The sequence below is a fragment of the Canis lupus genome, chromosome 1 (genome assembly GCF_003254725.2).
Source record: "Canis lupus dingo isolate Sandy chromosome 1, ASM325472v2, whole genome shotgun sequence".
NCBI lineage: Eukaryota > Metazoa > Chordata > Mammalia > Carnivora > Canidae > Canis > Canis lupus.
The window spans coordinates 13,375,207-13,399,138 of NC_064243.1; the positions used below are offsets into that span (position 1 = coordinate 13,375,207).

The window sequence follows — 23,932 nt, forward strand, 5'->3', positions numbered from 1 at the left end:
ATCACTCCTAGGTTTTAGAATCATAGCAAACTTTCATCTTTTGTATATGCCTTCACATGTAATTCTGGTGGAAAGTTGGAAATGATTTTCTGGCACAAGAGATATCTTTCTGACATCATTGAGATGAATGGTTAGCTTTATAGATTATGTATTTCTATATTTTTGGATGAAAGTATTTAAAGTCAGGCTTAGGTAACTAAAATAGTTGGCACATAAAATAGTATACACATTATAACTAACTACAAAAGTGCTTTATTTACTAAGAAAAAACATTTTAATCAATGGAAGATTAGTAAAGAGTCTGCTCACTGATTCACAGAAAGACTTAAGAATCTCATTCTCATTTTTGTAAATAGATACATTTTTCCTTTTATGATTAAAATTCTGAGAGATACCAATACAAATGAAAGATGTGCTTATCAAGGAAAAGAATAAGAACATAAGCAAGGCCAGACAATGCCACATAGGTCATAGTTTTCCAGCTCAGTATCCAATAGTGATGACAGGCCAGGCACAGAATCTTCAAAACATCAACCCCAAAAAGGAAACACAGAAGAGACTATATATTTGATTACCTGACATATATTTGACCATGGAACATGCATTCTGTGGCAAGGACTTGGAAGAGCCACCTCAAGCTGCCTTACATTATCAATGAGAATTTTTTCTATACTCACAAACAACCTTGACGATGAGAAGCCTATATGGGGAATATGGAACTTGTCCCTCACAGCACAAAGCAATTATTAATGTAGAGGAAAAGGGGGCTGGAGGGGAGGCGGCATGACAGCGCTGAACTTAACGTACCTCCTCCTCCAAAAACTGCCACAGCCACACTTAACCGACAACTAGGAGGATGATGCTCATAGGGTGGGACAAGAAAACAGAACCATGACCAAGACCAGGAATTCACCTTGACAGAATGACTGGCAACGTCCTGGAGTTAGGCATTGTTAGTAGGCATTACAGAGCATTCAGCTAAGGCAGAAATCAAGAATTCAGACAGACATATCAGAGAACGAAGGTCCCAGGTCCTGGAGTCTTGAACACTCGGGCATCAGGCTTTCAGTAGACTAGAGCTTGATATGAAGCCAAGGCCTTCCTGACAGAAGTTTCCACATGCATCATGCCCAGACCCAGGCCTATTCTCAGAATGTGACCAGGCATGAGGCCTCCAGGAGGAAATAGGTCCACATGGCCAGACTCCTGACAGAGGGGCCAGGGAGACCAGCAGCCTGAGGTGAAGGCAGCACTCCCCTGTCCTACCTAACATGCTGGGTATCTAGGGGTAACTACTGAGGAGAATTCTCTGAGGAAGGGGGTGAAGGAGACACAGTGGATCGTGCTTCATGATGATGGCCTAGGAGACTCAATAAGGAAAGCTGAAACTAATTTTTAAATCCATTGCCGCTCTCCTGGGTCAATGTCAGATTCACAAAACGTATCCTGTTCTGTGCAGAATGAGTGCTGGTCGGGGCAGGCTTCTGTCCTTGTATTCCACTTAAATCCTCTTCAGTAATAAATCCTCTTACTTTCTCCCGGAGGAGAAGCACCTTACGGGGCATCTTCTATGAGGAAGAGGCAGGACATCTTGCCCAGCAATGGGCCATGGTTTTAACTATAGTAGAAACAGAGCTGAGTTTCTAAGACACATTCCATTTAAACATTTCCTCCTGCTGCCCATGTTAAAGTGGCTTCTGAGTTTATCCTCTCCTAGAAGTGGTCTAATGAACTTTCAGGATTCCTTCATAAGGAGGTAGGGAACTTAACATCAGTCACATTCTTGATAACATTGACCTGTAGGTCACAGAGGGGAAATGATATGCTTGAGTGCTCAGTGCGGTGAAAGGGAAAGGTTAAGGAGGGGCCAGAGTCTTCGATACTAATGGACATAGATGAAAGTCAGCTGCAGGGTGAGAGAAGGATCAGGACAAGCACGGGCCAGTGTCTGGAGGAAGGAGGCATAGAGCTGTGATAAAATTTGGTCAGCTTTGGATATCAATGAGAACACAAATGCCCATGTTATGCCAGGGGGGGACCATACCACCACTTTCTTCCAGCTCCCAAGTACTAGACACTGTGCTCCTTTCAAGGAGAGCAGACCCTGCCATAGAAGAGAATGGTTTTGGTTTTGTTGTGTCTGATGAAAAAGAGGAAGGGATGATCAACAGTAAATGTCACCCCGGAAGATAAGGACCTTTCCATGCCAACAGCCCCGCTGGCAGCAACTGCCTGGGTGCCATCTTCATCCACTTCCACAAAGGTTTTATGGACAACTTTTGACAGGTACAAATTGGGACTTGGAGAGATTCCAGTAAGATCAGCCTTCCCTTCCTCAAAGACATCCGTGATGCCCATGTCCTGTAGAATAGAATTGAGATCGTAGCTGTCTTCCAGGGTGAACTGCGGGAAGGAAACCTCTACTGTTTCTTCTGACATATTCTCTGAGCTGCTCCAGGCCACTATTTTTTCATGAGTGATGTTCTTTTCAAGCTATAAGAGGAAGGAAATAATGTGTAGGGTCAGATTATGATCCTGCAGAGGATGTCCCAATTACTTTAAAGGGCTTGAGCCTATTTCAACAGCCAGTATAACAATCTTCTGGGTCCTTCCCTAAGCCTCAAAATATTCTGATTTCATTTAAATTCCTCAAAGCAAACTACTTTCCTCTTTAGAAGTCATAGGATGGTTTAGTTCTAGTGTCATCTGGTATCTGAATGTCAAAGCCCAGCAAAGGTCAGTCAACCAAGTTGGGTGAGCTTGGCCAAGCCTTAACGTTCTGAGGTTCAATCCCCTCTTCTAAAAAATAAAGTGAATATCATTAGGCTATTGCGAGGGTTGAACAAAACAAGGTATGTAAAATATTTAACATAGCACTAGTACACAATACATTTTGAATAACAGCCATTTCTGTGATCACTATCCAGGTATTTCTCTCTCCCTCTGTCTCCAAATCTTCGCTGCACAGAACAGTATACAGCCAAGCCTCCATAGCCTTCATTGATTCACACCTCACGAGCAATCTATTACGGTGTCAGTGTCTCCACTCTCTCAAGGCATGTGCACACAAAAACAGATTTCAGCTGAAGGGTCGTGATGTGACCCATAGCAGAATAGTTCAATCAAGAGATTGACTGAAATCAGGCTATTCAGAGAAAAGGAAAAGAAGTTTCATTTGTAGCAATTCTCACATCCCTCTGCGTCCAGATGATTCCTTGGTCTGGTCCAGAGGACAACTGCCAAGAGCTACGCAATGGGAGAGGTGAGTCCTATCCAATGCTTTTAGCATTTGTTCTTTTCTAAATCAATGAGGAAGAACTATCTCACAGAATTCAGATTCTGATATACTCTCTGATACATCTGCTAGCTGAGGTGCCATCCTTCCTCAGAAAGGTAAATGGTAAATAGGGCCCCTCTCCCTCTCTGGAGATCGACAGATGACATATTTTGGAGAGATGTGCAAGTGATGATTTACCTCTTCCAGGCCCTTCACGTTATCTGCAGAGTAAGGAGGCAGCAGGACAAACATGCTGAGTGCCCCCTTGATGTACCTCATTTCGAGGATCTGTGCCTTCAGCTCCTCTATGAAGCCGATTCTAAATAGGCCTTTCTGGTGCATCATCTTCACAGTCTTCTTTTCATTCTGCAGTGGACAAGACAGAAAATCACAGGACTGCCCGAGTAAGTTCACAAGCTCACGTGGCTTCCTTCTCTTCTGAGAACAGGGCTCCATTCATGAGAAGGGTCTTCACCAGAAGCTTTAAGTCATGCCAGTGATCTAACCTATGAACTCTGGGCCCACTGATCAGTCAGCCCTTCCTTTGCCAACACTTTATTTTCGCATGGTTTTAATAGGTTCTTCAGCTCCTAAGGTCACTTCTTGGTAAACTGTCCATCCAGGCATCAACCTACCCTAGCCAGGGAAACAAGCCCCACATGCTCCCCCTCCATGCCTGCCCCACCCAGTCCCAGTCTCTTAGCCTCACCTGACCCCTTGCCCTCACTGGCCTGAATGACCTCCCCAGCACCAGTTGAAACTTTGGTTAAACGATAATCACGTACTATTAAAAAACATTTTTTCCTAGGCTTCCATCAGATGACAGGGCACCACCCCAGACACCTTGTGAGACGTCACCAGTCTACAGATGAGGATGAACAATGCTTGTGAGAGTGACATAGCTAACAGATGGTGGAGTGGGATCCAATCCTTTCCTTTCCTCCATTCTACAGTCTGGGCTAAGATCCCGGGTTTCTTGAGACAAATACAGATGTGAATGCCAATGCATTAATTTAGCTAAGTAACCTGACCTTTGCATTCTTTTCCCTCAACTCCTAGATTGAAATAATAACACCCATTTTCATAATGATATTTTAGGGAACAAGTGAAATAATGAGTGGAAAATGCTCAGCGCAGTACCTGGCAATGAGGTGGTCAACAAAATTCAGGTACTGATTTTTGCTAATAACAAAATATTCTTATTATATTGTATGCTGTAACCCAGAGACCTAAGTTCTAAATTTGACTATACATCCTGCAAATTGTACTTCTTAGTGGAATTATCAGTGGGATGTCTAGAAAACCATGTGCTGTAATATCTTACCTCGTTTAGAGAGAAAGGTGCATCAACTGTGTTTTTAGAGTCAAAATATTTTTCCCATTTGGCCTTGAAGTAAACAGCATTCACCAGCACGAGCACGGTTGTGCTGTCAATAGCATCCTTGTCAAAAAGTTCCTTGATTTTACCTTTAAAAAGGTTTCAGAGAATATCCTAAGTATGAGTTGTATCAGAGGTATTCATGTAGACAGATTTTCCTTAATGCTGCTTCCCATCCCCAAGGCTATGGCATGTCTGATTCAAGAACTAACTCGAGAGGGATGCCTGGGTGGCTCAGTGGTTGAGCATCTATCTGCCTTTGGCTCAGGCCGTGATCCCGGGGTCCTGGGATCAAGTCCCGCATCGGGCTCCCCATGGGGAGCCTGCTTCTCCCTCTGCCTGTGTCTCTGCCTTTTTGTGTGTGTCTCTCAAGAACAAATAAAAGAATATTTACAAAAAGAGAGAGAGAGAGAGAACTAACCCAAGAAAATGACAAGACTCACAGTTCTGGGTGTGGTGGAGGTGAGGGTGGAACTGATGGGGGAGAAACGCTATCACTCAATCCCAAGAGGGACCCATTCTAAAGCACTGAAACAGAGAGAATTTCCTTCGATTCACTGAACCACTGTGGTGGGAACTTGCTATCGGACATCCTGTGTCATGATTTAACTTTCAGAGTAGCCCCTGCCACCTGATTATATTATAACCTCTTCGAGAAACAGAGCTATTGTGTAAAATTCCTACCTCAAGCGCTCATCACAGCAAAAGGCGTATGCTTAAATACAAACAAAAATGCATATAAGTTTTTATATGGTTTTTATATCCCGGCCTAGTCAGGATATATGAATAGGGCCTTCCGTGTGTCCTCTCTCATTCCATCTCATGTCAACCATGAGAAGTAAGTATTGCTATCTTTTCTTATAAGGAATAAACTACAGCCAGTAAGAGGTAAGGCCACATGTCAAAACTCAGCAAGTCTGGCTGAGATCATTTCTGGGGCCAGATTCTAGCTCTTGGCCCAGCTCTGAGGCTCTTTTCACCATAACACAGCCACCGAGCAGCCTGGAAAATCCCATGCTGTCATCCATTTATAGTCCAGCATTCTTTTCCACTGCAAAGTACCAATCCATCGGTTATTTGAATGCTTGCCGAGTCCTTAAAGATGAGTAAAGCTTCCTACTGTAGCACTTCCACTTAAACCCCATAATAATAGATTATGTTGGCATCACCTACACTTTAAATACTCCAGGAGAGTTAACTAACTAGGAAAAATGAGATATTTGTGGCTTAGTATGAATTTTTTCAGCTAACGCACTTTCCTTTTGGCAACTGAGTGGAACCCTGAAGGAACAGGAATTTCTGTGGCATTTGGACCAAGCAAGGAGAAATAATTTTGGATTTAGTCACTTCTCCCAAGATGAGTTCAGACAGGGGAGTTTCATATTTTAAAAAAAAACTATTCCATTGAACTTAAAGTTTCTAGTTTCACTTCTCATTGGTATCTCTAAACCCTCCTTAACTCAGAAAACACCTATATAGTTAATGAAAGGTTGATAAAAATTGGGCTTTTATTATGTTCCCATTTCCCACTCCTCACAATCTTTCTACTGATCTTTTTTTTAACAAAATGGAAATAGTTAACATCCTGCTGGCATGTGCTTGGCTGAAAGGATTTCACCTCTTCTGTTGGAGCAAAAGAGCAACAGCAAGCAGCGCAGCATCTAAGTGTCTGACTGTTCGCACCTGCCAAATGGCCTTGAACGTGGTCCATGTAAGTGAGCGCCTGGTCGTGACAGACTAGCAATCTCAGATACTGGCCTGACTTTTCTCCTCTAAGTGGAAAAGAACACCAGCTACAATGCGTTTGGGCTTTCTTACCTTGGGACTGAGATTCAACCCAAAAGTTAATCTGTTGTCTGGACTTTTCGGTTTCTTTTCGGAAATCAATACTTTCAATGGTCGTGTGGTAAAATTGAATCACACCATCTAAGTATTCCTATTAAATTGGTATAAAGAGAAAGAATGCAATGAAATCAGATAACCGTGATGATAGTTAGGCATGAGGCAGTCAAGAGAAGCCAAGTGAGAGATGTGCCCAGTTATTTAAACAGGATGCATGTGGTCTCTATCTATGCCCACTTTCAATTAGCCAGAGGCCTTACACTCATTGTGGTGACAATTTAGGATATAGAAGGGTTATTCACGGGGCACCGAGGCGGCTCAGTTGGGTAAGCGCTCGTCTCTTGTTTTCAGCTCAGGTCATGATCTCAGGGTCGTGAGATGGAGCCCCGTGTCAGTCTCTGCGATCAGCATGGAGTCTGCTCAAGATTCTTTCTCCTCAGGGCACCTGGGTGGCTCACTGGTTGAGAGTCTGCTTTTGGCTCAGATCATGATCCTGGGGTACTGAGATAGAGTCCCATACTAGGCTCCCTGCAGGGAGCCTGCTTCTCCTTCTGCCTATGTCTCTGCCTCTCTCTCTATGTCTCTCTCTCTATGTCTCTCATAAATGATTTTTTTTTATCAAAAGAGATTCTTTCCCTTCCTTCTCCCACTCCCTCTGCTCCTTCCTCCTGTTCACACTCTCTCAAAAATAAATAAAATCTTACAAAAAGAAAAAAGAATGCTGATTCATAAAGCAGTCCACAGTTACAAGGGCACAAGCCTTTCCCTCAGATACCTTTTCCTTGGATATAACCCATTTATGGAGACACTGCAACCTGAATATTAAGTAACTTGAGAGACTTAGCTATATAATGCCTCTATTTTTAGCAATTAAAACCCTACTTAATGGTTCTGGAGTTTCTGGGGCGATGAAAACGTCTTGGAAATTGGGTGATGTTTATACAACATGGTGAATGTGCTCAATGCTACCGAATTGTATACTTAAAAAATAGTGAAAAATGCAACTCTTACATTATGTTTTACCACAATTTTTTGAAAAGCCATAAGTAATATACCCAAGCCACTCGGGTGTACATTTTTTATAGATGAATCATATAATATGTGAATTTATAACTCAATAAGCCTAGTTTAAAAGAAAAAAAAAAAGAGCAGCATCTACAATCTCATTTCTGTTGCGGGAGAACATACTTATTTTGGCTAAAGGAGGTTAAGCCTGTGCCCTCCCCGGACCAGCCTAACCAACTGCATCACACATTTGCCCGTGGTCCCACCCCTCGTGTCCTTTGCTAAGTATGTGGCTCCTTCTGGTGGTGACAGAGGAAGCTGGAGCCTGGACTCAGATGCACCTCGCTGGAGGCACACACTGCTCAGCCACAGGGACAAGCCATGAGCCTTTCGGCTCCAGACTCAGTCTCCTTCCACCGCATCTCGGTTCTGCTACGTGAGTACAGTTTTATTGAGATGTGGCCTGCTGGTGGCCTGAAAGGGGACTTTAGGGGAGTGCTGGGGGCGGAGGGAGAGATGGAAAGGAGAGCTACCAAGTGCATTTGCAAGGCACCTTTACTGGGAAAGACCATCCCAAGACACAAGGCCATTACCAAACCCACGCGTGCCCTGAAAACTATTAGTGACATGACCCTCTTTCCCCCCACAACAGGCCTCATACACCGCTCACGTTGAAACCCAGAAGGACAATAGACAGGGGACTCCAGGGAGCCCCCCGGTCCACAGCACATCCTCCTGTCCAGAGGTGCCAGCTGAGTGATCCAGCTACTCAACTGATTTTAAATAGTACGCTGTGTGATAGTTTTCATCATCAGCCACACCGAACTCACCGGACAGATGGGGAATCCCTGCTCCCCATAAAGCCTGTTGGCAATACTTAGGGTGTAATCAACTCTGATCCTGTCTATCTTGGAGAGAAGGTGCCCGAAGTAGCAACTGAGCAGTCCACTCTCATCACTGGAAGACTCCTCCTGACAAAAGAAAAAAGAAAATGTGACCTGATCCTGAAATGAGTCATTTCACTTTGTTACCATGTGGGGGAGCAAGCTGAGAGGAAGAGAGGGATGGAGGGCTGGAAGTGATCCCAGGGGAAGATCACGGCTCCCACTTGGTGTCAAGGTCATCCAGGAACAATACACCTGGGGACTCAGCAGTGCGTACTATATTTTAGATCAGCGCACCTTGTTTTTCTCTATATTCAAAAAGATAGAAGAAAAAGACAACCACCTCTCCGCCCTCCTCTTAAACATTCTAAGGTAGAGGAATATATAACCTGGAGAATATCTTTCCCACTCTTGGTATGAGACAACCAATAAAAGTTTTGTGCATCAGTAGATTACCCCATGAACTAGAAAGGGGAAAACTGGAGAAAGAAATAAGACTCCCACAGCTGATTCCTACCCCTAACTGCCCTTCATCCTCAACCATGCTCCGTCCTGGGGACCTGTACCCTGTAAAAGTAGATAAGTAATGGGGCTTTGCTCAACTGTCTTTATCATGATGAGCAGAAGATACGAAATCCTACTCTTTAGGAAACTAGCTTACAGCCAACAACACATAAGATACAGAATCAGAAAAGAATTGGAGGTCATATGGTGTTCCTGCTCTTGCCATTGCCGCTGATGACAGCCAGGACCTAATGTTTGGGGATAAGTAACCATTGCCAAATACAGCACAGCCAGAAGGAGCAGTTCATAAGAAGAGGGGCAGGAATTTGTAGTGGCTCACCTGCAGAGACCCCTTTATTTCTTCCTGCGCTTCCAGAGAGCTGTCAGCCAGCACTTCCTGTTTTTTGCTTTTCAGACAGGGATCAGGTTCTTTACTTTCGTTCTGGGAAAATTCACTGAAGTGGAGGACCTGCATGATGACAATTATGGGAGTCTCTTAGAAAATATGAATAGCAGGAAGTCTGTTTCAAACACAGTTTTATAGTGTGAGAGGGACAATGATTACATAGTCAAACAACAACAGTTCCAAGGGGAGTGGATGTTTCTCTTGACTTGGTTGTGAAGTGGAATGGAAGGAAAGTGAACTGCATGCTACCCTCAGGTCCGCATTTAAGAGTGAATGTAATCAAACTAAAAGAATATCAAGGTATCCATGAAACACATGTGGTTATTGAGCCAGGCAGACTGTTGGTGTAAAACACAACACTGGACTTTTGAAGACTTGGTATGAAAAAAAGAGTAAAATATCTCATTTACATTTTTTAATTGATTGCATGTTGATATGATATTTTGGATGTATTGAGTTAAATATTATTAAAATTAGTCTCACTCATTTCTTTTTACTTTCTCATGGCTACTAATTTTTTTAATTACTTATGAGATTCGAATTATATCTGTGTTAGCAGTGATCTAGACCTTCCAATCAAACAAGCAAGTGATAACAGCAAAAGACAAGTTACACAGATCATTGCAGAAAGGTAAGATACAAATGCACATCTTGCACTGCTCAGCACAGTTTTCCTGAACAAGCGAAAGCCAGGTGCCTGGAGAAAGAACATCTGAAACCTCATGGAGGATGAGGATGCCAACCACACTCTAAAGCTAAGTTTTGCTAATGGAATAATATTCTAAATCAAAGTAAATGAATAAGGTAGAATGATGACCCCAAACACATTCTACCTTAATCCAAGAATTCAACTCCTCCATATTAAAGGCAACAGTGGGGTTCCCATATAACCTCTGTGACATGTGCGAGATCCAGGGAAGTTATAAGGCCAACCTCAGGAGCCTATAGTTTATTCGGCAAGTTGTTCCTGTCACTTTCATTCATTCTTTCTACAAATTTGTATTGGATGGCTAATATAAGCCAAGCTCTGTTCTATGACAAAGTATCTTGCCATCTGGGGGATTATATTCTAGTAGGGGAGGCACATAGTAATGAATTATTGTACGCATTGTGTTGGAAGATGGCAAATGTCATGTGGGGGAAAGTAGCTGGGCGAAGAGGGAATTTTACAGGGTTGGATGTCAAGATGCAACATCAGACTGAGAGTTCAAGGTAGGCCTGGTTGAGAAGTAAATTCTGATCAAGGTCCTGAAGGAGAAAGTAAGTTATAGATCACTTGTCTGGGGGAAAAGCCATGAGGCAAATGGAATGGAGCAAAGGCTCTGAGGCAGGAGTGGGCATGCTTACCCAAGGAACCTGGAAGCCAGTGTAGCTGGAGGAGTGGGGAGGGGACAGGGTGATAGAGGGAGTCACCTATCTGTCTAGAATTCAGATACAAGACCTTCATGGCCACGGTAAGGACTCAGGCTCCTGTCATTAGCCAAATTGGAAGTCCAGGTTTTGAAAAGATGAGAAATAGGCTCTGACTGAGGTTTCTAAAGGATCTTTCTGGCAGATAGATTGAGAACAAACTGTCAGCAGAAACAAGGAAGCCCATGAGAAAGTTGCATCCAGGTTAGAAAGGATGGTATTGGGTCAGGCCTCAGGGACATAGAAGGAAGTGCCAGCATTCTGGATGTATATTAAGAGAAAAGAGGTTGAGTTAGAGTTTGATGTAAAGTGGGAGAGAAAGAGAGGAGTCAGGGAGGACTCCAAGATCTTTAGCCACTGGGTACATAATTGGTGCTTACTAAATATTTATTTATGGAATGAAAGAGAGAAGACACATACACACATTAAGAATATTGCTAGCAGGGATCCCTGGGTGGCACAGTGGTTTAGCGCCTGCCTTTGGCCCAGGGCGTGATCCTGGAGACTCGGGATCGAATCCCACGTCGGGCTCCCGGTGCATGGAGCCTGCTTCTCCCTCTGTCTATGTCTCTGCCTCTGTGTGTGTGTGTGTGTGTGTGTGTGTGTGTGTGTGTGTGTTACTATCATAAATAAATAAATAAAATTTTAAATAAATCTTTAAAAAAAAAGAATATTGCTAGCAGTATCAGCATGGATAATTATAGAGAGGAAGAGGGACAGACATGCAGACACACAGAGACAGAGAAGGTGACTGAGAAAAGCTGAGACTGAGGAGGCTGGAGAAATGTTACAAAGGAGGCAGAGCCTTGAAGAGAGAACATGCAGGACATAAATGAATGCTCCAGGGCAGATGCAGCCTCCTTCCAAGCCCCAGGCTCAGTGAGCAGCATGGCTTGTCAAAGAGGGACAAGGGTCTGACTCTGAGAGTGGACCCAGAGGTACTAGATCCATACCTGATCGATCTGCTCTGCACTGTCACTTCTGGCCCCCAGGCGGACCATGCCAAGGGCAGCTGAGAGGCTCAGGGGACAAAAGAAGATGTTTTTATGATGATCATCTTTGCTTATCTCTTGGAAAAGATCAAAGCAAAATTTGGTGTTGGCTGCAACAAGAGAATCCATCCTGAAACTGACAACAGTTTAAAACCAAAAACAAAATAAAACAGAGAGAGAGAGAGAGAACATGATGATCAGAGGAAGATAAATCCACAGTTCTCATTTTACATACATGAAATATAATCATATACAATGATTCAACACGTTATTAAAAACTTGAAAACTAGAGCCATCGTCATCCTGCTGTATAGATATTGATTTCCATATTGATATTGATACAGACAGAGATCTATTTTCATTTAGTGATGTGAGCTACTTTCCTAGAGCTGTGGTAACCACCGCAAACCAGGTGGTTTAAATAGGAGGAATGTATTCTTCTTCAGTTCAGGAGACCAGATGCCCAAAATTAAGGTGTTGGCAGGATTGGTTCATTCTGGAGGCTGTCAGGGTAAATCTACTTCTTTCCTCTCTCCCAGCTTCTGGTGGTTGCCAGCAACCATTGGTGTTCCTTGGTTTGTAGAGGCATCACTAATCTCTGCCCCCATCTTCATGTGGTGTTCTTCACTGTCTTCTGTGCAAGTCCAAATTTCCCCTTTCTCATAAGGACACCAATCACTGGAATAGGGCCCACACGAATCCAGGAGGACCCCATCTTAACTTGATTACAGCTACAAATACCACACTTCTCAATAAGAACACATTCAAGGTACCAGAGATTAGGTCTTAGACATGTCTTTGGGGGACACAATTCTATTGTGGTAGGACTGCCTTTATTCAAGTAAAACAAAGTTACAGGTAACCGTGTCCTCATGGTCAGGTTAGCAATCAAGAAACCTTTATTCCACCTCCTTCTCCACAGGCTATACCTGTTTCTGCTTAAGCCCTTTCCAGCACTCTCCCCTCAATGTCCTAGGACTGAGGATATACCCAACAAATTGTCATAAGTCATGTCCTTTGTCACCTTCTCACCTCCTTTGACCCATTCCACATGCAATCTGTAGGACCTGAGGTGCTTCAGCCAGTCATCAATATTGTTTAAGAGATCATTGACCTTGAAAGATGTTGGGTTTTAGAAGTCATTAGGTTGAATACTTTCTTTTGACAGGGTAGAGTCACAGGTAATATGGAACCAAAGTAAGAGAGTGACTCCTTGAGAACAGATTCCTTGTCCTTCCAGTGATCTGTTCCAAAAGTATCAAGAAAATATTATGTAGATCTCACCTTGGACTATCCCTCTCAAAGGAAATGCCTTTTTTTTTCTTTCTTTGTATTTCCAAGATGGAAATATAAGCCCACTCACTTGTGTTTTTTATCATCAGACATGTGGCACATAGTAAGCATTAAGAAATTATTATTGCATTGAATTGAATAGTGTACACTGGTTTTAGCATCTTCTCAGCTTAACATTGGCTTTTTTAGTCTATAAAACCTCATTCAAAAAAATAACATTAGGGGATCCCCAGGTAGCTCAGCGGTTTGGAGCCTGCCTTCGGCCCAGGGCATGATCCTGAAGTCCCGGAATCAAATCCCACATCAGGCTCCCTGCATGGAGCCTGCTTTTCCCTCTGCCTCTCTCTGTGTGTGTCTCTCATGAATAAATAAAATCTTTAAAAAAAAACATTATATATATTTTTCTAAATAGTGCCAGACATATGTTTTATATATATTAGCTTACTTTTATTGGGTAGATTGTCACTCCCTCTTTCCAGATGAGAAAAGAATCAAAGAATCGCATCACACATGTTGACCTAAACTAAGTGCTCTCTGTGCTGTATCTACCATTTCTACTAAATCTCACTCCATATAGGACAGGCTGGCCAAACACATGCCCACTATATATTGGTGTTTCCCGCCACCACCACCCCCATTCAGCTTAGAGTCCCTTTTTATGCTTACATGTTTTTCCCTGCTGAATTTGTAAGTGACATAAGTATTTCTCATTTTGTGCGGTAAAGCTGAGTTCAGGGAGGTATTTTCCAAGACATGTATGTCCTGAGTGTGCCTGGGAATTCAGTAATGCTTCACACCTCAGGAATCTACATTCTTTATCTGGAAAAATATATTCACATCCAACATGTTCACTTTACAACAGTGGCTGGAATTACCCATTTAGTAACAAGTTTACTGAGGAAGTAGAGAAATCAGATAAATTCAAGGTGGTCTGAGTTGAGGGAATTGCACAGGCTTGTGTGAAGTTGCAAATTTTCAGATAAAAAAATGCTAATATATTTTTTTAATTCTAATATTTTTAAAGTCTTTGTCATATAATGGAGGTGGCTATTTGATCAAAATCTTTGCCATCAAAGGAAAAGGCATTGGATATTCTGGCTATTTGTTTACTACTATAAAAGACTAGGAGCACAATACGAAAGGAAAAGATGGGATTTGGATTGAAAGTTGAAGGATCTCAACCTGGCTCTTTAAACGTTCCAGCTATTTACCCCGGTTCTTTGTGAGGATGTGCCCCTGGCACTAGAGGGGAAGGGTGTTCCTTTCTGGCATGACTTGCACAGAGCTGAACAACCAGAGTCCTACCTACTAATGGAAAGGACATGATAGCTCATGCAGGCCAACTCCTTCCATTCTTCTCAAGACTAAAAAACCTGAGGCCAGAAGCAGCAAAGTGACTTCCACACAATCACAAAGCTGGCCAAGAGAAAAGCAAGGCTCAGACCTCTCCATGCCCAGGCCTGCTCTATAGAATACACTGTATTTTGCACCCTTTTCTAATTCTACTGCTACCATTATTCACTCTAGGAGCTCCAGTGCACCCCTAAACTCTCTCTTCCTGTTGGTGCATAAAGAACAGAATCTACACTAAATTTTATTAACTTTTCATGAGTTCCTTAACCTGGCTCCAGCTACTCTCATGTTCTCACCCAGCAAAAAATCCCTTTTCTGAGCCCCATCTGGTTCTACCCTGTGGTTGGTTCTAAGTTTCCACCAGAGTCTATGTAGCTTTAATTCTGCCCAAACTTCCAAGGGAGGGGTAAGAATGGTAGTTGTCGAAGGATATCCAAAAAGGTGTAGTTGATATTGGATGACTGTATGTAAACATTTATTTCAGGAATCCTTTCCTGGTGTTATAGAAAACTCTAAAATAAAGAAAAATGAGCATTTAATAACTTAACTGAAATGGCATCCGGTAATTACCTTCTGAAAGCTGTTGTTGTTTTGCTTGTTGTTAAATTAAAGACTGGCTAAATCTGACAGTAACCGAATTACCCAATAACCATTTATAAAGTTCTCCCATGAGGGTGGTCACTGCCCATAAAAGGATGAGCTGAATGAGACCCAATCTCTGCCTCTGAGAAATTCACCATCTCATAGAGCAGATAGAGCAATAGAAGCAGCTCCAGTGGTGATGTAAGAGCTTTGAGGAGTCCAGTATTAATTTACAAAATAAAATGGAAAAAATAGGAACACCTGGGTGGCTCAGTTTGTTGAGTGTCCAACTCTTGGCTTTGGCTCAGGTCATGATCTCACGGGTTATGGGATGGAACCCCGTGTCAGGCAGCCCTGTGTCAGGCTCCATGCTCAGCAGGGTGTCTGCTTGGAGAATCTCTCCCTCTGCCCCTCCTCCCATGCTGGCTCACACACTTGCCCTCCCTCTCTCAAATAAATAAATACAATCATCAAAAAAGAAATGGAAAAGCATGAGAGTATTATATAAGAAAAAAATTTTAAATAGCACTTATCAAGACTTATTCTAGTATTACTCTAATAATATTCAAGCAGACAATTTAAAAATATAATACTTTCAACATTTTTAAAGCCACTTAACATTGTTCTTCTTCATTAACTTTGGTGGTCAGTAAAAGCCATGTTATGTTGTTACAACAAAAAATAAAGTAAAAAAAAGTTCGAAGGTCAGTTTTCTTGTCCTTATCAAAAATCCCGTCTTATCAGGACTAATTTAAAAAGAGTAGAACTAAACCTGTCTCCAAATCCACTGGATTTACTAATGGGACCAGCTTAACAATAAATGGAAAGTAGAGATCTAATCATCATTATATGAAAATCTACCTGTATCAGATATTAGAGGTATGTAGCAAAATAACTTTCAGACTTTAAACTTAGTGGTGTGTATAATAAATAAGTTCATAGAAACACTTTCATAATAGCCCAAACTCAGAAACAAACCAAATGTCCATCATCAGTAAGGTAAATAACAATCTGTGGGTCAGTCATACAATGGAACATACACACCAATGAGTCTGCGTGAACTATCGTCACCCCATGATAAAACGTATCTCACAAGTACAAACTTGAGTGAAAGAAGCTGTAGGAGAAGAGTCCATGATAATATAGTAACATATAACCTCTCTATATATTTATGTACATATATATTTATACATAAATTTTATATGTATGTCTAAAATTTAATGTTAAAATGTACTGTAGATGTATTATTAAGCATGGCAGCAAATTTTAAGGCACTGCAAATTTATTTGTGTTTAACACAAGAACTAAGATTACATGGAAAATTGAGGAATAATCTCTCAAAATGAAATTCAGCCTCCAGATGCAATTAGGATGCTCCCTAAACATCAACAGGAGGTACTGTAAATCCACTCTGGAAAACATCCACCACACAAAGAACTTTCTATTTGGCAAAGTCTAAGTCTGAAAGCTGACTGCTGATGTCAGCTACTTCTTAATAAGCTACAACTTAAAACTTGTACATAATTTACTTCAGTCATCATTATTTCCGAACAGACTTGAAATAATCTTTAAATCTTTAAAATAGCAAGATCCCCCAAAAATCCATTCATCTCAAGGAATTAGCACTACTCCACCTACAATGACTTTATAATAATAGCTACCATTTAATATGTCTACAATGTGCCTGGTATTTCACAAATGTTGTCCCTAATACTCAAACAATCCTGTAAATTAGAAATTATCCTCTCTTTACATCCAATCATTAAGTTGCACGACTGGTCAAGAAATCTGTCACTTCAGTCACCCTCTTTCCTCCTACATCATGCTGCCATCCAGAGAAGGTAACACTTGTGTTCTCCAAGACCACAGCTCTAGTAACACACAATAAAGCTTCCTGACAGGAAGATGTTCTTATAATAAATAAGAAAATAATAAGGTAAAATAATGATAATAAAATAATAAAACATGTATTATTGGTTTCACTGGTGTCTCTGACCAATGGCCAACACCAAGGGTCCATCAGGACTACTCTGAACTACCTCGCCTCTACGGGGCATCTCCAGCCTCAGGTTGTCCTTCCAAGACTCCTCTGATCTACTGGGAGATTGCTTCTCTAGACTGAACATTTACTCTAAAATTTTTTTCAGATTGCATTGAAACCTTTGGAAATATACCATAAACATAGATTGGAACTTCATGATTGCAAACAACTTTATCCCAAATTAGATCTGACTTAGGTCATTCATTCTTATTCTCCCCAATATCCCCTCCCATTGACCACAACTTTGAAGAGGGGGGGTGGCTAATTGGCAATCTTTATTCAGAAAAAAAAGAAAAAACTCACTTTGATATCAATAGAAATATTATCATATTTTTGTCTATAACACTTTCCAAGTAAGCGATCCATTATTTAACCTGTCATGAAGTAAAAGGACTTTGGCTCTCGTATTCAAACTTATCGTGCAGATGACAAAATATCAGGTATCATTAATGATGTTCTACAATCTGCACAATAAATTTGAATTTTGCTCCCACAATATTGACAAATCAGTTGACTTTATTTTCCACGTGCTTTCTAATCTTGTGATCATAGCTTAGGTATATAGATATTAAACACACAACATTCATATTTCAGTTTCCCTTATCACTCTGTGAGGTAATTATTTTTTTATATTTCTGTCTTTGCTGCCAAAGCATAATTCTCTTGCAGGCTGGTTCCAAGTTTTATATTCATCTTTGTATCTCATCAGTAAAGAATGCAAATTGTGGCACATAAGAGCGCTTCAAAGCTTTTAAGGATTTATTTGCTAACATCTGCCATTTTTCCCTGTAAATAATTCTAACGTTTGAAATTATAGATGATAATTCAGTGTTTCATACGCAATCTGCATACATTCAATCAATAGAGATGCTACATAGCGGAATCAAGTTTTGATTACTTTTCTGCATTAGAAATAGTTCACTTGTTAAATTGGTTTCCTTTAAGATGAAATGTAAAACTTTCGATGAGATAGATTTTCTAACAACCCAAAATATTCTGGGGTTCTTTCCTTCACAATAGGAAGAAAAAATATATCCCCAAAATATTTCATATCTTATGATTTTCATAATTCCCACAAAGCTATTAATAACCCAAGAATGAAAATCCAACTTGACACACATAGATGCTATACTGCTAGTATATATTTTCAGATCTAGTTAAAGCTAACTGAATGATAAGCAATCTTTAAAGACAAACAAATAGTTGTGAAAGATGCAATCAAAAGCATTTCCAACTCAGGTTGCAAAAGAGAAATGTAAGCTCATATTATTTAAAATACAGATATTCTAAATATTATACCATTTTTATATTATAGGAATAATAAAAAGATAAAATTCAATCTGTCAAGTATGTAAAGATTTTTAAAATTATTCAAACATCCACATTTTTAGAAAATCAATCAACTACATCAGACATCTGACCGGGTACTTGGGGGACAAGTGAAATCACAGATGTTTCTAATATCTCCCAGCAAGTATTGCCACATTTACAAAAAATTCAACACATCATAAAACAAACTTCTCTTTTTAAAAAGACATTGACTTCATCAGAATAGCATATCCTTTGGTTTCAATCAAATCCCCTTTGGGTTTCTATGATTTAAAATAATTTTCCAATGCGATGTTCATTGTTAAGAATGATATTAGGCAATGCTTACATTTACCTTCTTGCCTTTAGAGTTGCTGCTAACAGCTGGGCAGGTAAGTTTCAATCCACACCCCATCAAGAATGGAAATATAGGAACTTTGCCCCTCCCACAATGGCACTTTTCCAAGTGCCATTTTGGAATCCAGGGTAAAATTGTCATTGATTGATTAAAGAGGAAAAAAGAAGAAGACAAACATATGGTATATATATATTTTTAAACAACTTCATACATTCTATGCTCTCCACTGAGTTAAATATTTAACTAACTATGTGTATGTTTTCTTTACTCTTTCCAATTGGGTCTCTTTTCAGAGGACTCATCATAATATTTGATCCACATCTTTCTTTTTTTTAAGATTTTTTTAAATTTATTTATTCATGAGAGACACAGAGAGAAAGAGGCAGAGACACAGGTAGAGGGAGAAGCAGGCTCATTGCAGGGAGCCCAATGTGGGACTTGATCCTGTGTCTGCCAGGATCACAACCCGGGCTGATGGCAGTGCTAAACTGCTGAGCCACCGGGGCTGCCCCACATCTTTCAACTCAAATCGCTACACTAGAGAAGAAAACAATTTTACTTCATATAACCATTGTTTTGGACATTCTCTTATACTTCAATTTCTGTGTTATTCTAACTTTTCTTCGCTTATTACACAGAATCTGCAAAATGCATGTTAAGCTATTATTAATTGTTTGTTGCTTATTTGTGAGGGTTTTTTTTTTCCTCTAGCAGTCCTGGGTTGGAGATGGGGGGTTACTATTTAGTTTATCAACTAGAATAGCTGAATACCAATCAGTGGGTGGAAATGATCAAGGTCTACTGACAGAGATGGCATGAGGATTGCTTTCTAGAAGAAAACTAATTTGCTAGGAAGCAAAGAACTGATCAACTGTGTGCCAATATCTCCAGAAAGTCTGTCCAATTTTGCCTCCACACCATGGGACATGCTCTTCTATTTGTCCTATTCATTTCTTCAAGGAATTTTAGAGCTCCAGATACCTCATTTTTTTCCTTTCCCTCCCTCCCTCCTTTTCTCTCTGCCTTCCTTCCTTCCCCTTTTTCTTATCAGGCTTTTAATAAAGTTTTCATGGGACAAATATATTCCACAACTGAAAAAACAAAAGTTTTAAAACTGAGCCAGAGGGGCACCTGGGTGGCTCAGTCAGTTAAGCATCTGCCTTCGGCTCAGGTCATGGTCCCAGGGTCCTGGGATCAAACCCCACAACAAGCTCCCTACTCAGCAGGCAGTCTACTTCGCCTACTCCCTCCTCTGCTACAACCGGCTCCCCCTGCCTGTGCTTGCTCTCTCTCTCTCTCTCTCTCTCTCTGTCATATAAATAAATAAAATCTTTTTAAATAAATAAATAAAACTGAGCCAGATAATATCTGAGGCTGTTTTGGGGTCCAAGAATCGGGAAGAAAGGTTGTAACTAGAGGAAAGTGAGAAAGAGTGAAAACTTGCAGAATTGACATAATTTAGGGACAGAATGAGGACTCCTCTCTGGCCAGGTTCCCTTTTTGACAGACTTTGTCTCCCTTTGCTAGCTTCTTTTCAGACAATAGTATTTCTGAGCTTCAATTCCACAAATATGATTATATTAGAGAAATTTGAAAGAAAACTTTTTAAAGTGGGGATATTGCTATTATGGAGAACATAAACTGCTTATCTACACTATACGTATAAGGAGAATGTAAGCTACTTATGCAGCTAGTGTGAAATGAAACAAGTAAAAGCCCATTTTATAAGGTAAGATGTTGACCAATGAAAATTCATAGCTGAGCATCAAGAAGGTCTCTCGATTATCAATAGCGAACATAGAAAACAAATATGCTGTTAATTCTCCTCACTATTTCATTTGAAAAATGCTAGTGGGGTTTTTCTCTAAATTCTTCCACAAGATTCTAAAAACCATAATTTTTCAGTTGAATATCATCATTGGTTAGGACTTATGAGGGGTTGGAAAATTTTAATATGTAATCAGTTAATTCATGTTAGTTGATCAATAACTATTTCCCATGGCTGCTGTCCAGCATTACCTTTCAGAAAGGATACTATTCACACGCACAGTAAGGTAATTTTTTTGGTCTGGTTTTCTGGATTTGGGGTTGTCACATATGTTGTTGTTGGCTGCTGATATTCATACCACATTGGGCATCTGGGTGCCCGAGCAGATTCAAAGCTTGTCAGACTGTTTTTAATCCAGGACTGAATCTGTTTATCCTCTCAAATAATCCAACAAAATCTGACTACTGATGACTGTGCCCTACAAGCCTAAAAATTTGGTGTGGTATGATTGTTCAATCATTAATGATGAAATCTACCACTATTTGTAGCTAAATATTAAGGTAATGTAATGAATCACTAAGGAGGGTGTGAGAATTCGTTGAGTGTCTACTACATGCCAACATCATTTGTGATTTTGCATACACAATCTCACCTGAGTGAAGAAAGTCAGTCTCTCTAGTATCAGTGACTTAAAGCATCAGAGAATTATACTAGAGTTTAAGGAGTTTTGGAGGTCACTCCCCTGACAGCGCTGCTATTCAAGGCAAGCTAGAAAGGTTTTCTGTGTCAACAGGCTGTAAGAATATGATTTCATCAAGTGTAGAGTTAGATGGCTCCTCCTAGGTATGTTACAACTCATCACGAGTTATGAACCAATCTTTTAACTCTTTAGTAACTGGTCTTTTCTTCCTGGATTTAAAATTCAGGAATGCCACAATGATTCACCAAAGTCTTTGCCAGCTTGTGACACAAAACAATATGATTAACATCTTCTGTTATGATAAAAGTAGTCTTTTTGAAATATCCTAAAGAGGCTCTTTTTCCATCTAATTTTACCTCACGTTGCTGAGGAAACAAAACGTACATTGGGAAAATATCAGCATAGTAGGCCTTTGAACTAATGAAAAATAAATCTTTTACCCAAAGTAGACAGTTGAGCACACATTCATTATTTTATCCTTCATATTTAAAAGCCTGGGCCACAAGATATAAAATCAAAAATACAGGGGATCCCTGGGTGGCTCAGTGATTTGGTTCCTGCCTTCGGCCCAGGGCGTGATCCTGGAGTCCCGGGATGGAGTTCCGTGTCAGGTTCCCTGCGTGGAGCCTGCTTCTTTCTCTCTCTCTCTCTCTCTCTCTCTCTCCTCATGAATAAATAAATAAAATCTTTTTTAAAAAATACATATATATACCATTAAAACAACAAAAAACAATAATAATAAAGACTAAAATACACAAAAGTTTGCTTTAAAACTTGCAATCACCCTTTCCATCAAAGCCCTCCATTCTCCTCGATCCCAAACTGAAGCCTCCAGGCTTCAAACAACACCAACTGTCTGCCCCAGTGAGACAGACACAGAGAACAAAGATGACCAAAGCTATAAGATGACAAAGAATACAACACAGAAAGAGCAGCACAGTGGCAATCAGAGGCTCCAGACCCTACTCTGAATCCTACTAGCCTGACATCTAGAGCAAATACCTCTAACACTTCAATTTTCTCATCTATAAAAAAAAAGAATAATATGTCTTTCCCTGCTCCTGTTACACAAATGTTCCTATTATTAGTATAATTATATAGAATTAGTACAGCATAAATGTTTTTTTCATTTCTTAGCCAAATCTATATGACATCTATTTCTTCTGCAATTGTAAATCAGGGCTTCCACCTTCTGATCAAGTTTCAGAGACTAGAGCCTTCAGGTCAAATCCAGTCCACTGCCTGTTTTTATAATAAATTTTTATTGACATACAGCCATGCCCATTCATTTACTACTGTCTGCAGCTGCTTTCCAGCTACAATGGCAGAACTGAGTAGTTGTGAGGAGACCATATGGCCTGTAAAATCTAAAATATTTACGATCTGGTTCTTTACTGAAAACTTTGTTGATCCTTGCTTTAAATGACAAAACATCATCATTTTTAACACCTATGAAATTTTTATATCCTTGGATATATAACCTCTCCTTACACAAAACAAATGTTATAATACAGATAAGAAATACAGTTTCTTAAATTAAAAATACTTATTTGCATTTGACCTTAATCCCAGGCAAAACTCTAGACCTCTCTAGTATCCCAGTAAAATAATAGCCCAGGCATTCATTTGGTAAATTTATTGAGTGCCTACCATGTGTCAGGCATATCCAGTGAACAAGAGGATGATTGCTACTGACTCATGGTGCCTAATGCGGTAGGAGCTTACAACCCAGACTGTCTTACCTGCATCTAGATATAATAAGCATTTACAGAGGACCCTATATGTCACAGACCCTTCCACATCATTACCTCATTCAGTTCTCCAATAAGCCAAAGAGGAAGACATTGTTTTCCCAACAGACAAATGAGGGAGTTGGGACTCAGACACATTCAGTTGCTCGCAGTCACGATGCTAGAAAGTAGCAGGATGATATGATGATAAAGTAGCACCTGCCTTGCACTCTTGCACAAGGATAAAGATCCTCAAACATCTAGCTTCAACACTGGAACAACTATCCCAAAGGCTCCTGTACCACCAAATGCTTGCCCTCTCCCGATACATACCTGGAAGCCAGTGAGGACTGTCCCCAGCTTAGGTTTGTGCTCTGATGAAGTCAATTCAATTATCACACAGAAGAGGGAGCAGCCAAGTCCTACAGCCTATGAAAACTGGTAAGGAAAGATGTTGAGTAATTCTATGACTTTCTAATTATGACCATGAATCACAATGATTAACCTATAAGACAGGGGGTGGGAGGGGAGACACATTTATTGTTATTAGCTCAACAAATTTTAGATTGAAGTGATTATCTCTAAATCTGTTATCCCTCCTTGAGAATAGAGCATTCCACTGGCACAGCTTCTCTTTATAAGCTGTCCCACAGCCAGCTATTTTCCAGGAAACCATAGGTTACAGAAGAAACCTTTAAAAAGGGAGGCTAGAAAGGCCTGGACTCCTATCTCTGTTCCTTATTCTCCCCAAACAACTTACAGAGAACTTACAGCACTGTAAAACTCCATGAGATCATGGTTTGTAAATGGAATACGCAAAACCCAAGAGGAATGTTTTTTTTTTTAGTGTGTCCCCAGCCCACTCCCAGAAAATGGATTGACTGAGTGGCAACAGAACAGTATACATGATGTTCTATGAAAACCCATCCTTGAGCCATGACTGAGTGAGAATCATAATTTGAGGAGAAAATATTATCTGTAATTACATCGAAAATGAAGACCTAATCCCACTACTGAAGAAAACCCTGCAGTTCATGGAATATTAAAGTTGTGAACTCCTAACCTACAAACCAGAGAATCAGAGAATCAAAAGGAACTTAA

General features: G+C 40.4%; 1 protein-coding gene across 3 annotated transcripts; it reads right to left on the reverse strand.

The window, feature by feature from the left end:
• Positions 1-236: 236 nt before the first annotated feature.
• On the reverse strand, positions 237-23,290 carry SERPINB12 (serpin family B member 12). Of its 3 annotated transcripts, none has more exons than XM_025422081.3 (8): positions 23,165-23,290; positions 11,660-11,834; positions 9,231-9,359; positions 8,333-8,473; positions 6,474-6,591; positions 4,602-4,744; positions 3,476-3,643; positions 237-2,493 (listed from the first exon to the last, which is right to left on the reverse strand). In XM_025422081.3, exons 2-8 carry the CDS (start codon positions 11,825-11,827, stop codon positions 2,089-2,091), a joined length of 1,272 nt encoding a protein of 423 aa, XP_025277866.3. In that variant the 5' UTR covers positions 11,828-11,834; positions 23,165-23,290; the 3' UTR covers positions 237-2,088. The 3 variants fall into 3 exon arrangements, with proteins under 3 accessions (XP_025277866.3, XP_035564102.2, XP_035564092.2); XM_035708209.2 differs by having other exon boundaries at positions 11,660-11,808; positions 23,165-23,267; XM_035708199.2 differs by lacking the exon at positions 23,165-23,290 and adding an exon at positions 22,910-23,118.
• Positions 23,291-23,932: the final 642 nt, after the last annotated feature.